Here is a 16,472-nt window from a genome sequence, read left to right as displayed (position 1 = left end):
TGAGCATCGTAAAATGTCGAGTTCTGGGGGGGGTTGTTAGGGGAGAGGTTTTCATCCTAGCGTAAAGTTCATTGGAAATACGATTTAAGGTGTGTAGTGATACACACATGCTTTGCTGTACAGTCATTCATACTACTCCCATGCTCAACCGTGTCTGCATGGGAAACGCACATCTTCTAGTTCCCTAAAAATTCGCTATTTTACAAGCTCATGCAATCATGTAGTGGAGCAAACAAATACAAGAAATTGATAACTGTAGTCACTTACCATGTACCACATACTTGGCCATTTGGGGTCATTAAAGTAGGTGGTGGGCTGTGCACTGCCAACCTTATAATCCCTCTTTGTCCTCCTTTTAACCACCTGCTGCTGGATCCACTCCACCTGTCAACAAGGAAAGCCTTTAGTCAATGTTTAGCTTCACCGCATTTATGTAGAAATGCATACAATCTTGGGCAATTTCCTACACGTAAAGTCTGACATATATTTAATACCGCACACAGTGCATTTTTGGCAGACGCTGCGCTCTGCTCGGTTTGGCACGCTGCAGCGGGTAGCCAGACTTGGCAGTGGCACACATGACATGCAACTAGTATTACTGGCCTGAAGCACCCACTGCGCCGTAGCTGGCCCATTGGCATCCCAAACAAAAACAAATGCTGTTCTAGGCTACTAAAATTATTCTGGGCACCCAATTTTAACAAATCCAATTTAGAGCAGTATACTATTTTTGGAGAGGCTACAGTGTGCAAGTCATCATTACTTCCGCCATCTTGACAACTAAGCAACCTCGCAGAGAAAGCGAAAGAAGTAAATGTAGCGTTATTATTAGTTGGGATCCACTAAACTCAAGCACTCAGACGTTATACTGTTCGCAAAATATACGCGTTTTCTTTTTGCAGGCTATTACATTTTCAATTAAAAGATTATGATAAATGATTTTCTTCGTAAATTGGTGTTCATTATTGGCAGTGAACTTGTTCCAACGATTTCAGTCATGCTGTGTTAACAGACTGTGCCACGCGCATGGCTCTTTCCACCATCTGTGTCCTAGAAAAGGATCCTCCCTTTGTACTGTCAAAGTAAGCCCAGTCAGCATTCCCTCCCATGCCGTCCGACGCCCCTCCCCGCTTTGCGACCCTCCCTCGCCAGTTCAACATCTGAGGCTTGACACACTTATGCCCTCCCTCTGTCAAAGCCACAGCCTTTTAGTGGCCGAGCACCTGTGCACCATCATTCGGCCTCACACCTTTAGGGGTATTACAAACCACAAGGGCCCCCACTTCAGTATTCATCAAGATAATACACACACTCCCCCCCACCAACCCCAAAGCCTCGCGACATCGCAATATCCTCTGGACCCCATATCAAACGGTAAACCACAGAAGGAGTGTAACCCTACAGAGTTGACGCAACTGATGACACTCCCAAAGTTGAGTGGACCCTTACTGGTCATTTATAGTTCAAAGCCACTCCACCCCTTTCTTTATTCACAGCTCAAGCAATCCCCAAATATGGGAAACAAGCTAATAGCCTGGCATAGGAATTAATTGTGGGGGCTACATGCTGGCAAGGACGAAGTGCCGACACCCAAGGAGTCATTTGCAGGTACAGATTTAGGTTCCTATCACGTCATTGCTCGGGGATATCCCCATGTTCTTAGTCTCTGCTTCCATTTCTGACACCTAAGACCCGATTCTTAGACCACCAGGTGAGCAGAAAGCAACTAGCATTTTGGACCCTGCATTTCTGATCCTACAATTCCCATACTGAAAGTCCCCAATTCATAGCAGGGATTTTGAGGTTGGCTGTGGAGGCAAAGGAACCACAGCCGTCCCCCAATCCATGCAGAGCTTGGTGTCAGGCCCATTGGCCACACCTATAAAAGCACCGACTCCCAGGAGGTCTCAACATACCCCAGCAACAATGGCCGTCCTGAAACCTCGGTCCCCTTTTGCCTCGCCACCTCTCAGAGAAATATTATGCTCCTGTAGTTTCTCCCATCACGGCTTTGCAGACGCTACTCAAAGCATGTTCTCCATCCCTTGGGTTCTCCGACTTGCTCCAGGAAGGACTGCATGGCCATACATGGCCTAATATTCAGCATGTGCCAAGACCCAAATATTCTACTACCCCCTTCCAAGCTTCATCCCAGCAGTTCCATCTGAAGGTCTTTCCCCCGCGAACAAGTCTATCCTCCCTAGTCCTCAGCAAGATCGACTACTTCCATTGATTGGTTAAGCCAATAGCGTGGCTTTCCAAAAAAACCTACTCAATCTCTTGCTTACATTGACTGCCATTCCCACCATCCCTTCTAACACATTGAGTAAGCACCCCAGTTTGCCAAACGTCTGATGTTTAATCTCCCCCAAAAGACAGACGGTACACGAGTAGGATCACAAGCATTTAGAGTCAAAACCACATACAGTGCATGCATATTGTACCGGCTAAATGCTAAATGTCAGCAATATATTATTTTACTTTTTTTAAGTCCATTAAATGCTATCATATACTGAACACCTCAAAAAAACACACAATTTCATTCTAACAATTGTAATGTCGTCTAACCCCCATCTGAACATCTTAACTGACTTCATTTAGTGCACGGAGTGGCTTTGTACTGGCAATGGCTGGTCACGGTCCTCATCGCCATGGAAACCCACAGCCCTCCAGTGCCTAGAGGCCATACCACTGGAGCACTACTTCCACGTAAATTGACATGCCAAAAAAGTATGATAAATGAATGTTATATTTATCTAGAACAGTCCGCAAAAATAGACCCAATTCCAAAATATCTTCATTCACAAATTGTTACTAGTTTGCATTTGTCCTGAGCAAAAACGTATATTTGATCACAAGTCTGTGTTTGTGAAGTGAAGTACTTACACGTCAGCATGCTGTCCATCATCGACTACAGAGTGATGACTATGTCAAGCAAATGTATATACCATAACTAAATGCATAGGAAGAAAATGTTTGTGTAGTCGCTGACGCAGTATTTATCAAATCATATTTAGGAAAGAAAATACATGACCTAAGCCACATTACACATCAGACAGGAACATGTGCCAAAGCCAAACATTACACCACCGTACAAATATTAGCCCCAAGTACAGCGAACTACTATTTCAATATGTGCTAAAGTGTAGAAGTTCAATTTGCCGCTCGGCCAATACGGTCGCAAGATTTTTAAAAAACGCGGCAGATCTCAGAAAAGTCCAGGATTTGCTCCAAAGCCCCTAAAAGTAGGTCTGACCCGTTTAATCTGGGGCTGAAGATGGCGCTTGCTCTTGTTTACTCTTGCTGCCGAGGATGGGAGTAACACCAGGCAGCATTTCATTTAAACATTTGGGGGTGGAGGGGCAGGGCGGTTTCTAGGTTCTATTCATCTCCACCTTTTCTGATTGCTTTGAGGAAGCAGCAAAGAAGAGACCGATTCACACAGCGCTGACCCATTCTAACACTTTCCTGGATTTCCGAGTGCAATGGGATTCAACCTTTCATCATCTTTTACTCAAATCTTTAATAGATTCACCCCAAAATGTGACAGTACGTTTCTGAGACACAAAAAAGGGTTTGCACGAAATTTGGCAAACAGATTTTTTTTGCAACGCGTTTAAATTGAGGACCATCACGAGACTGGTGGAAGGCAGCAGCAACAGCGGAGGGGCATCTATTCTCTGGAACTCAATCATCCAAGTGAACTGCTGGGCAGCGAAGTGTGAGCCCCGGCCTAGTCAGGGCACATGGAAATGGATTTAGATCCTGACCAAAAGATTCCACTAACAGGTAAAACATTGCTTAATTACGACAACAACATAAAACTCGAAATCCCACCGATTTCTTTCTTCTGATGCCTTTTCACATTTGACAAAACATGATCCAAACATCTAGGAATTGTGACTGATACCTACTGGAGGCTAGCATTAGTTATCTTTTTGAAGAAGGCTTTATTAACTTCTCCACTCCAAACCAATCTTCACCAAATGTATCGTACATACAAATCTGACCTTTAGCAAGCACAGTTGAGATTTGAGAATGAGAAACTTTAATGGGAACTCAAAAAGCACATTCATTGCGGAACTTCTAATCCAAATTCGACTACATCGGCTCTGGTTGAAATGTAGCAGCTGGAGTACAGCAAGAACCAGCAGCACATTGCCTCCCAACCCTTCCTCCCTCATAATTTGAGCTCCCACTACTTCACAACAGAACATTTAGAGCTGTGTCCCTCCGCTTGAATACCCCCTAGCTCCTCCCCTCGCCCATCCCCTCTCCGGGGCTCTGACCTGATCCTGTAATCTTTTCTGCATGACCCAGGCCGCATTCAGCATGGACTGCCAGTATGCCGACGATTCCAACACTATAAGACACACATTAGATCATTTAAATAGTAAAATACACCTTGAGAAAGAGGAAACCGGAAGTACCAAGGCTGGTTTCAGATCTTGGCGGGACTCTGGTTAGCAGAAAGGTGGCAATTCATACTGATTCTGAGGCGGCTCAAGCAGGTCTCATTAGTGCTAGCAATCTAGCATACCGCGCATGCCCAGGTGACTTGGTCAAAGCAGGGAGACCGGCAGCAGCATGAGGTAAACTGCCAGTTGTAACAGGAAAGTAAAAATCCTCTGTGTACGCTCTGCCTGCTGAAATCTGTTCTGCTGCCCGAACTGCATGTGCTTGTAAAGAGCGGTGTTTAGGAGGAGCTGCTTCTACAATACAAAACTCTGCAGAACCCGGGAGGGAGTGATATCCCCCCGACCCCACAGGAAGAATGGGGAAATGGGGAAGTTTGCCTGAAAATCAGAGAGGTGTCATGAAAGCTCCCGCCTTAGGTTTTGCACTAGGTCTCCCCCTAAAAGAGGATGACAATCTGACTAGTTCATCGACTTGCAGTGTTTCCAGGCACGTGGGAAGGACAAATATATATCACAGAAAAAGCTACTGACCAAGAGATAGCTGGGCCAGCTCATCCCAAACTCATCACAGAAGACAAAGGGGTCTCCCCTCCTCACCCCTTCGGATTTTCCCAAATGTAAGGCAGAGCTTGCACAACTGATGGATCTAGCATTGCTGAGGCACTGGTCAAAGGCAGAAGTGTACACAAAATTAACGAAGGGCCAATGGTGGTCTAAGAATCCGACCTGCGGGAGTTGTTCTGTTTCCAAGGAAGCATGGCCAGCAGTGCTTTGGCATATATGGGAGACCATGGAATTTGTCACAAAATATATCAATCAAGAGGAGGAGGGCGAGTTCTTAAGCAAGTATGGCTTCATGGGCGCATTTCAAGTACCTATGATAATGACAATCAGATGGGAATGGTAGGATCTGGAAAGATTGTGCCACTAAAATTAATTTCCAAAAGATACCCTGTGGAGGGAAACGAGCCAGGACTGTTGGAACACATCACAGTGAACACCAAGATAACAAATTTGGAGGGATGGAGGGAGGCCATCAAAGGCGGAAGATGACATAGTTCCAAGGGACTCCATGTACCAGACGTTTCATTCCTCTGTGAAGAGAGACTATCATGTCCAAGCTAGTCCTTAAAATGGGCACCGCGTCATGATTAAGGACCTCAAAGTACACGAAGTAGGATAAGACAGAAGACAGCCGCAAGAAAGAATTTCACAAAGCAGCAAGCTCATGAGATGTCTGACTGACACTGTAATGGACGCCATAGTTGCAGCAGGTCGGCTACACAGTTCTATAAGAGACTGGAAGGAATGCGTCAGCCAAAATAAGCATCCTTTGCAAATGTTGCTTGGGGCACACAATTCACATGCTGAAGGAAGGGATTGGAGCTACTGTTGCGTTTATCATCTTTCCACTTTTTTTCTCTCCCCCTTTACTGTTCAGGAGGGGAGGGGCTCGATAGACCTCAGTCACATTCCACAGGGGGAGGTGGGGGGACAACCCGGTTTATGATTTTATTTTTTATTCAGAAAAGGATGCAAAATACTCCACTTGCGCAAACGTTTCTGGGGCAAAGTGGTTCAATCACAAACAAAAAAGAATTGTACACAGATCGCACATACTCTCAAACTTCACAAGGAAGGGCTAAGGAGAAGAGACAATATCATAGGCCACAAGATGAAGACCTTCAGGAAAAACCGAGGTTACACAAAGATCAAACCAGGCTTAAGGGGAGAGCAAGAAAGTAACATGCCACAACCCTCAATGCTACTTATAGTTTGCCAGTATTCTAGCATACGCATGGGATTTCGTCAAAAGCCAAGTACCAGAGGGAGTTCATCTACAAACCTTGCAAATGCCCGATACAAGATCCTTTGGCTAAAACTACGCCCTGGAGAATGCATATAGCAGAACAGATTTTGGCTGAATTTAGACGTGATTTGGGTGAAAGATCTGGTTTAAGCTCATGAGAGATTCATGCTGATGAAAGGTTGATGTAAACAATGGGTTGAAGAGGTCAGACCTTCCTGCAAGCTCATGTGCAAAGCAAACAAAGTATAAACCTAACGGGTGCCAGCGATGTCCAAAGAAATCAAAGTGTCTAACTGACCAATGTCTTGCAACTGACAGTTTCTGTATTAGAGAAAAAAAATTAACTCAGCCTCGCCCCAACCCCTCCATCATTCCCTCCATATTTCCCCCAACCTTTCTCTGCCTCCCGGCAGCCTTTGAAGTCATTTTGCATATGTCCCCACCCCAGAATCAGCCCAAACCTGCCCGAGCTTCTGCCGAACATTGCTGAAAACAGATGTCAAGTAAAGGAGATTCTGGCTGGTTCGGGCTAGGAATACAACCTCACAAACCTACATGCATAAGAGTCAAAAGTAGCAGCCCCAGGATCACCTTAGAATGTCCGACTACGATTAGCTACGAATATCGGAAAGTAACATATATGCCATAGGGTTTATAGTCATAATGTAGAAAAAAAAATGTCGACTTACAAAAATGTCGAAAAAAAAATGTAGAAAACAATGTCGAAAACCTATACATATAATGAAAACAGTTAATTTTTAGAAAAACAAATGTCGAAAAAAAATGTCAATTAGCACTATCAATAAATACATAAACAAGAAGAGTATCATTTACTAGGGGGGTCCCCCCCAACCCCCCTCACCCAACACCCCACGGCCACCCCCACCCCACCACCCCCATACTCAACACATTTTAATTATATATTTATTTATTTTCAAAAAATTCGAAAAAATGTAGAAAAAATTCGACATTGTTTGACATTGTTTTCTAAAAAACAATTTCGACATTTTGACTTTTGACATTATTGCATTCTACATTATGACTGAGCACCATGCCATAGAACTGTCATGTTCGCCTAGTCCAAAACAGAGAGCGAAGATGCACGCACCAAGCGATCATACAGGCAGAAGTTATCTAAGCAACTTATAGAAGCTTTGATACAAAAGAAGGCAGCAATTCCAGTTCCCTAACAGGAACAGGGCCAAGGATATTACTGCAATGCGTGCATTATACCACCATATTCAGGAGGTCACAAATCGATTTTTATTTTCAAGAAACTGAATACTTGATTTCCACGGTTAATTGGAATTGGTGCAAAGGATTCTACCAATATTACACTTGGGCATGTTCCCCTCATTGCGGGGTCTTCAGGTCACCTATCACAGGCCCATTACCACAGCCCACCGGGCAGATCTTCGGTTCGTCACATTGGGAAGGCATCGGTAATACACTGTGCTGCCGTTTGGGACTGAAATCCACCTCAAGAATATTTACAAAACTAGCGATACCAGGGATGTTTTTTCTGCACAAGATTTTAAATACTATGACAGGATGATCCTGAACTAGACAAATGAGTGATCAGCAACTAAGCTGCTAAGTGTCCTAGCCAATCACACAAAAAATGAAATGATAGTGGTCACCTGTACATAACCCAGACTTCACGGGTTTAACATTAGCTGTAGAACAGGGAATGGTGCTCGTGCCTACAAAGAGCAAAGACCTTGAGAAAGAGACAAAGAACCTGCTAGCACCAAGCTTCGCCAAAGGACTGGCTGAAAGTTAAGTGGGATATGGTAGGAACAACCTTGGTACGGTGGGTACATCATCTAAAGACCTTGCGTATCACGTTCTGAATCATTGGTCTCTTCACAGCACCAAATACGGGGTGCTAGTTCACACGACACATGTGTTACGGAAATTACTCTATTGGTGGCTAGTTATGGGAAATAGGGAGAAAAAAGTGCATCCAGCAATTGCAATCACTGTATGCAACACTGGGGAACCAGAGTGCCCAAGGGGAGATGGCCTTCAAAGAAGAAACAAGATCTTTGAACAGGAGCGAATGGGCAGCTGTACTGATTATTACAGACAACAATGTGGTAAACTCCTACATAAACTGACCAATCATTCAGGGTTGGTCCACACAAGGTCTTTAAACCTGCAATGGGTGTACCATTGTCAGACATTTGTAGAGCGCTTGCATGGCCTAGATCTACCTTCATAGATTACTGGATTTAGGACCAAGTCACGGATGACGCCAAGGCAGGCAACATCAATTCCGAGCACACTGCATTCGGATTACGGTTCTGGGTTGGGTCAAGGAATGAAGTTACTTTTAAATTCATACCCAAACATCTTTGTATAATTTTAACCAGGCTTCCCTAAATTTATGGTATATCCTCAAATAATGATGGAGGTTGCGAAGGAGTGAGGGTTCAGGAGTAAGGTCTAGATTACTTTGGGTATCCCCATTACTTCAACTCTTTCCTGGTCACCTCACTCACATCCCATTTCCCCAAATCAACAAAGACTCAAGTCCAATTGTTTGTGGAAATACAGAAGAAGGGACAGGCCAGAAAGACGCATCGTGCATGCAAGACGCGGAGAAAAACTGAAGACTTTCTATGTTGAATTAAATGTACCACAAAAAAATTGCAAAGTGATAAGGCAGGAGAGTGCAGGTCAGGGAGATTACCCAAGGTAATCTAGACAATGCAGGTGAGAGATTTATAGTGTAGTACTGCAGAGGAGACTGGCAGTGTGGGGGCTTCTGCAGACCAGAAAGAGGCTATATCTAGTGAAGGAATGCCATCTGTGCGGATTTGCAAGCCTAATCCTTTTGATTTTTACTGTGTAATAGGATGCTGGTTTTTCTCAGAGTGAGCTCTGCTAATCAAGACACACTTTCCAAATGTTCCATGTTGAAAACATAGCATATGCATGTTCTCTTTGCTGGTCACAGTTGACTGACATCCCAGCAAATGCCATATGGTTTGGCAACACCCATCCCCAATTCTTTTATTTTTTTTTAGTTTACAAAAAACCTTTACTAAATCAGTATAGTACGACCAGTAATACACAAATACATCAATTAGGATAAAATCAGTGACAAGAAAAATAGAAACAAGAAAATAATCTCATAAGAATACATCAAAAGACGCTTTCACCACACTTCAAGAAAAACATAATTTCATTGATTCATCAAATTCAATTAATCAAATTCATAGTTTTAATAAAACCTGCCACTGCTAGGTCCGCTTTAATAGAGTTGATATTAAAACATCTTTTCCAAATATGGTCGCAATTCAGTGAGTTTAAATTATGGACCTGATCTGGAATAGTTGGGAAATATTTCATCCTACTTATAGTTAGAGCTTCACATTCTAAAACCAGGTGTTGCGCAGTCTGAATAGGGCCCCGATGACAGAATCTGCAATTGTTCTGAGAGATTCTTCCTCTTCTCAACAGGATCTCTTTAGTTAACATAAAATTCCATCTTAATCTCAGTAGAATCATTCTGTAGTAATTATTTGGGAACTGCAAAAGAATCATAGATGGGGCCCCCGCCTTCTATGATCAAGTACCAGATTATACAGGGATGGGTACATGTGAAATGACTCGGTAGTGCAAACCCAGTCATAGTCCAGGCTTTCTTTACTCTGTGGGGGTTAGCCAACAAAGAAGCCCTGTCTATTGCCAAATTTTCCAGAATTGCTAGGGACCTCACTTTCAACTGGGAGAGGAAGTTGTTATTATTCTTTATGGAGCAGAATAGTTTCACTAATAACTCGTAAAGGGAGTGAGGATAAAGGTCGATTAATTTTGAGAATAAGGCAAGTATCTGCCACTGCACCCGTGCCCTCATCAAGACAATCCCCCAACTCAAATCTAATAGCCACTAGTGGTATCACATTCGGCACATTCAATATTTTTACACATTTTTGCTTCAATGAGGTAAAGAACCTTAAAGATAGTGTCATCTACCAACTCCAGGCCATAGAATAATTTCGGGACTATCTTGCCTTCGTAAAATATAAGAGCTGGTTTGATTGAAAAACGCCCATACTTCCCATCAGTTTTCAGCACCGGATTAGTCAGGAACGTCCCTTTGTTTAAAAGGCTCTCTCCGATGATCACGCACTCTGCTTAAACAGGCATGGTGCCACATTATATCCCTGTCTCAAACCCGTAAAGGTTTTAATACGTTCCGACACGGCACCATCCCGGTTCATTCTTTCACAAATACCAGAATCCTCAGAGACCCAATAAGAGTCTCACCCCTTCCCCCCATCTAGCTAGTTTACTTAGTTTGTCTGCCTTCACAGTTTCATTAAAGTCTTATTTGTATAGGCACTTGATTGGCCAGTCTTTGCGTTATGGTACCACAGTACCGTTTTGAATGCTTCCTTGCTGGCTCACACCCATCTATCCTCGGCCCATTCTACGCTGAAGAGGCCAGGGGCCGCGCCATTCATGTCTGCTCATTTCCCCTTTATCAATAAGATCATTGCTGACTGAGCAATCATTTAGTCACATATGGGTCCACTAGACTAAGAGGCCAGGATCCTCTTTTAGACATGGCTAATCAAGTGCGGACAAACAAAACCGAGATGGCATGGTAAATATAAAGGGATTGGTTTGGATTTTGCCAAAACAAATCTACGATGGAGCGGTCTATACAGAGAGTGCCCGGTCTAGTTAATGAATATGTGGTCAGATGTATACAGCAATACCTCCACGCATCAGCTGCCATATCTGCCATTTGATCCAGCACTTTAATTAATGATGCATATATATTCCATGAGCGCTTCTTCAAACTAAAACGCATTGGGTTGTGTGTGAGCGAGAAGCCGAGTCGTGTACTGGAGCAGCACATGTAAAGTAAGGGCACGTTGTAAAGGCCCACCTATTGTGTTTGAAAAGCTTAAGCAAATAACGCGCATTTATATCCGCGAAGGTTTTCAGATTCTCAAGTGGGTTGCTTTATACTTGAAAAGAAGTGCTCAGAAAAAGCCAAATCCTCAGGGCAGGGATTAAGACTCCAGTGTTGGCCACCGCAGCGGCAGCAGCACTCGGCTTGCAAATAATGACTCAATACAGTCCAACAAAGTAGTTGTTGACACAGGTCAAGTGCATGGGAAGTGATTGGACAAACTGCAAGCCAATTCATGGACGGCAGGGGTTCGAAGCTGCAGGAAGTCGGCGATTCGAGCAGCACCGACAAAAGGTTTTCGTGCTTAGGCACAATTTATTTCCCCAAGGTTGCCAGGGCCAATGGCTTGCCTGCTGTCACGTTAAGTGGCATGGACATGCCCCAACAGTCTGCAGCAGTACGACAGACAAAAGCAAACTGAGTAGGGCAAAGGGCTTGCTAAACATCCGCCGCAAATGGGCTCCCCTCCCGCAGCTCCCGTGATGGAAGGAACCACTCTACAAGGCGTGATGGGGCCTTCTGATCCGCGGGCCATTCTTGATCAAAACAGCACAAAAAATGCACGGTTTAAAAGGAAATTCGATTTTAATTCTTAAAAATCATTTCCAATAAAAAAAAAGTGGGGCGTTTCAATATATGTTAACGCCAGCCATACGCATAATGGAATAAAACACAACGAAGTTAAGAGCTTCCATTACTAGAAACAACTGTGGAATACATGGAATATTTGATATCCCAATAAAAACACGAGAAGGCCTAACAATTTGACGCACACGTTGAATGCTTCCGGATACATTATTGTTGTCATTCTTTCCCTCTCCCCGTCCCCACAACCCTGTGCTGCTGGGCATGATAAAATGCTGAATGAGCAAAAGTGGGGACATTCAGTACATTGAGGGACATTCCAGCACTAAAACAAAGGCCCAGTCAATGCAAAAACGTTGCCATCATTTGAATAAATGGAGGTGCAAACCAGACACTTGTTTGCATAGAGCAGTAAATGCCATTAGCTGGTTGGATATGCCTCCTGCGAATATTTGGGGGGGGGCATAAGGGGGGTCGGTTGTTTGCATGTTACCCCTTTCGCTATATATCTGTATCCCGATGCATATCTGCGCCCCCATACAAACCTGTATCGACACCTGTCGCTATATATCCGTATGTCGCTAGGTCTGTCCCCACCGTCCTGTTCACGTGCCTGACCCAAAGTCTGAGGCGCTTTTACTGATAACCACCTATCACACCACTACGCCTACTCTCCACTATACACCTTCATTCAACTAGAACACAGCTATACCCCGGATAATTCGGCCTAGCTGTTCACTTACGAATACGACCCCATGAACACCTCAACAACCTAATAAAACGCAGCTAGCAGAGCACATTCTGGCCTATCTGCTCACATAGGCGTTCCTCAGGCCTAACGCAGCCAAGAACTCAGCACCACACCTATCGCTAGGAAGCAGCTATCATCCAAGAACTACACCAGCTGCGCACATAACCGGTGCACCACACGACAGTATCTGTCGCCATTTACTTGAACTACGGTTCCTGAGGGCACTCAAACTACCGGCGCGTTCAGGTCATACCAATGACATAAGGCGCTATATAAATGCCAAGTAACATAACATCCTTAAGGCTGCACTGGATCCGGCACACCCCATTGGGTGAATGGGTAGCACCGGAACCGAACATGTCCCCACACACGCCCGACCAGAGGCGCAGACAGTGCAGGGCCTGAGCAGGCAAGACCCGCCCAAAATCTGTAAATACCCACTCAGCACGGCTGTGTGGGCATTTACAGATGTTCATGTCACTGCGGTGGGTCCAACTACCTTAAATTCAAGCCCCACTTGATATACAATCCTGGCTGCGCCTCTGCACCAGATTCCATCGAGTGCTGTGGTATTTACACTGACTCCTTACCGCCATGGCAGTTATAGAGGAGGCACTACAGTGGCGGGGAGCTCCAGTAAATAACCTCAGGGAGTGCCTTGGGTGACAGCGTCAGAGCTTTTCAACCCTTTCGGTTGTAATGATACCAGGCCTCAGAGGGGCCCACCAGCAGCTGTCACCATGTGGGCAGCATTACGACACGAAAACCTCTTTAAATGAGGACACTACATGTGCACTTTGAAGAGCATGCCTGTGGTTGCTGGTGCCGTAGGGCCGTCATCTCGGCCTCTCCCAGTTTCCACGTTCCCGTCACCTCCGACGCTTTTTATTCCGGTTGATGATGAATAAGCACTCTTTGTAAACATGGTGCTAAACAGCTTTTAAGTGGACATCTAGTGTCTCATCTCCCTCCTAGATGCCTGTTCCATGATAATCAGCAGCTTTTAACACCTCCTTCTCCATTATAATTTAAGCACTCAAGGGTGCCTCAGATGGTTGGACCCAGTTTAGGCATGGAGGGGGTCCTAAACATGCTGAAGTGGATCTCCACAAGCCCAGACACACCTTTAGCCGACCCTGGAGTGCCTTCTTTTCTCATTCTCTTATCGTATTTGAAAGAATGGCCGCGGATCAACACTGGAAACGTCACTCTCGCCGATTACTCAAAGAAGGCAATTGGAGTCCTGTTACCAAGAGGAATTATATCTCGAGAAAATAAGCAGCGGGTGGTGGGGCAGTCATGCTTCTTTTCGGTTGCTCTGCGTTTACCTGGCCGGACTCCTTTTCAAATCGAGAGTCAACTGAGTACATTAGGGGAAATACTCGGACAGGTGGCCCTTCTCCGTGTCATTTTCTCTGGTTTAACATTGGGAGACATGTTCTGGGCACTGCTAAAGTAGTAGCCGACCACACTGACCTATTTCTGCGACTACCAAGGATCTCACTTTGGGACTGGACGGAACATGATCTCATGTCCCTCAGGAAAATGTTTAGCAGTAATTTTAGCAGGAGGGAGCAGCCTTTGCCCACCATCCTGGAAGTGTGCTCTCTCTTGGAATATCTGAGATGGCTGCCCTCCATGGGTCCAGAGGAAACCGCCTTCAGAGCCTTTATCCCTTTGACAAGTAGGGGAAGCAGGGCTGCCAGATTATGAAAACCATGTTCAATCCTGTTTGCAGAACAACTTGATGGCTACGTCCAAAATGTGCCTGATCAGGAGAAACATGTAATCAACGCCAGAAGAGGTCAGGCTCAGGAGCATGAGACTGCAGGGCGATTCTAGCGCCAGACTTCAGCTCTAGGGGATTCTGATAAGAACATCTCCACTCCCTCCAGAGACCTTTCTTGGTTCAGGGACAATCTGTCTACCCCAGAGTATATGAGAGAACAGGCCTCCTCCATCTCGGGCACAGGCTCCCAAAAGGGAGCAGGGGTGGAACAGAATCCAGAGATCTGTCAATATCTGGAAGGCAACCATTGCATTCCTTGGCGGGGGCGCTAGGGAAGAGGATAACCCACCTGCTCCCACAGAGACAGTAAACTCTCCAGGAGCATGAGACTGCAGGGCGATCAGCCCGGATGATGGGCTTTTGGAATATGCTCCTCTAGGTTGCCTTTGTCCCAGCTCCATACATTTGAAAGGAAGGGCAGGATTTTCTGCTTTTCCCATTACTAAAGATGGTTGGAAGATTGTGACTGATCATCATCAATCAAGGCTTGCTAATGCAATGATTTCATGACCGTCTGAGTCAAACTGGAGCCTGTGCATCTGATGGCTACTCTTAGGCAGGCAGATACTGGCTTGCTGCCCCAAGCCGTTGCAGTGCCCACCAAACAGTTTGGATTAATGAAGTGAGCAGGACGGCAATACACAAGGTTTGCAATGGGGATGCTTCATTTCCGATTTAGCATCCCCTTCTTCAAACTAGCACATGTAATCCAGGAATATTGACCAAGGGGGTAGCACAACACATGCGATGCCACACGGTGGGTAGTTATCCTTCCTATTCTGCGATGGCTGGTTATCCATGGGCCAACCCACAAGGCCACAGACTATGGTGCGTCATCGGATCGTAGTTTTTGAACTATGGTTCTTCCCCATTCTGAAATTGTCCCATCAAGCCCCATCCTGGACTCTCTAGTTTTTTAAGCCCTCAACAAGGAGGAACGAATGAACTACCAACGATCAGGAGAGTGACCCATCTAGAACTGTCCCTGAGCTCTCTCTAGGTTGCTCCACTTGTCTTTTGCTCAGGTGCCAGTATCTCGTGGTACAGCAATTATGGTCCCTATGGACCTTGGCCTCAGATCCTCCTCTTCTTGGTAAATAAGCGACTCCTGGTCGTGTGCTTCACAGCGTTGAATAAGTCCTTCTCTTTGGGGACACCGCTTTGCTATTTTTCAAACCCCTTAGCGGATTACAGTGCAAACTGCACACATTCTCTGCTTCATGCCGCAAGAAATAGCTATGGAGTAGCACCACCAAGACCATGATTTTATTTCCAAATAAGCTCCATAGGTGGGACCAATGTATGTATCGTATTGCTAGTATACATATTGAGCAGGTTCCTGTTGAGGAGGTTGACAGCTGGGACTATCTAGTAAAGGAGTCAGCACCTTCAGCTGCCCAGATGTTTTCGACTACAAACCCCCATTAGCCCTAGCCAACATAATCAACATAACATCTGGAGAGCCAAAGGTTGCAGATTGCTTATCTAGGGGTACAGTGCATATAAACCGATAAATGGACAGTCCAAATTGATAAAGTATGACAACCTTAGCCAGAAGAGGTACAGTGGTCGCCATGTAGGGTGAACCCTTCCACACACGGTGGGGGTTTATATAATGCAGGCCATTCCTGCTGCCACCTATGGTGCTGAATAATAGGGCCACTGCAACATTGCCTCTCTAGAGAAGGAAAAGATTAAGATATTTGCGCGTCTGTTGGGTATACATAGTGCTCAGACTGTCCTTTCTAAACTTGAACTGGCCACTTACGGCACCTTATATTTAGTGGGACTAAAACTACCATTGTACTTGTTAAAGTTATGTAATGTTTCAGAAATGGCTGTACATCCCTACGTGATGTGTCATCCATACAGGGTGCGATGAATATTTTGTGGCTCAATTACATTAAGGAAATGTTTGTGAAACAGGATTGGTCGCTTTTTTGGGATAATCAATGTATGTTTGGTCCACATGATAAGTCTGTGTTAAATGGAGCATTTGGGGATTGGTTTTTGAAAGAGGCTTTGCACTCCCCCCTGCCAAAAAAAAGCCACTCTGTACATTATTTCAGAACAAAACTCAGCACAGGCTTTGCAAATTCTCTATATGCCATGCTCCAAGCACACGAAAACGTTGACGATAAAAATAAGGCTTGGCATTTGACCATTATTACATTTTAAATCCCACT

At 44.9% G+C, this 16,472-nt stretch overlaps 1 protein-coding gene across 3 annotated transcripts in view; it reads right to left on the bottom strand.

Moving 5' to 3' along the window:
- Window positions 1-16,472, bottom strand: part of PCSK5 (proprotein convertase subtilisin/kexin type 5) — a 1,619,480-nt gene that overhangs the window by 1,350,790 nt on the left and 252,218 nt on the right. For all 3 annotated transcript variants that reach the window (XM_069625842.1, XM_069625844.1, XM_069625843.1), the window contains exon 3: window positions 268-384. In XM_069625842.1, the coding sequence (XP_069481943.1) occupies window positions 268-384 (117 nt within the window). The remainder of the gene's footprint in view (window positions 1-267; window positions 385-16,472) is intronic.

The sequence above is a fragment of the Ambystoma mexicanum genome, chromosome 6p, assembly GCF_040938575.1.
Source record: "Ambystoma mexicanum isolate Mex_15411 chromosome 6p, UKY_AmexF1_1, whole genome shotgun sequence".
Lineage (NCBI taxonomy): Eukaryota > Metazoa > Chordata > Amphibia > Caudata > Ambystomatidae > Ambystoma > Ambystoma mexicanum.
This window is presented reverse-complemented; position numbering and strand designations above follow the sequence as displayed.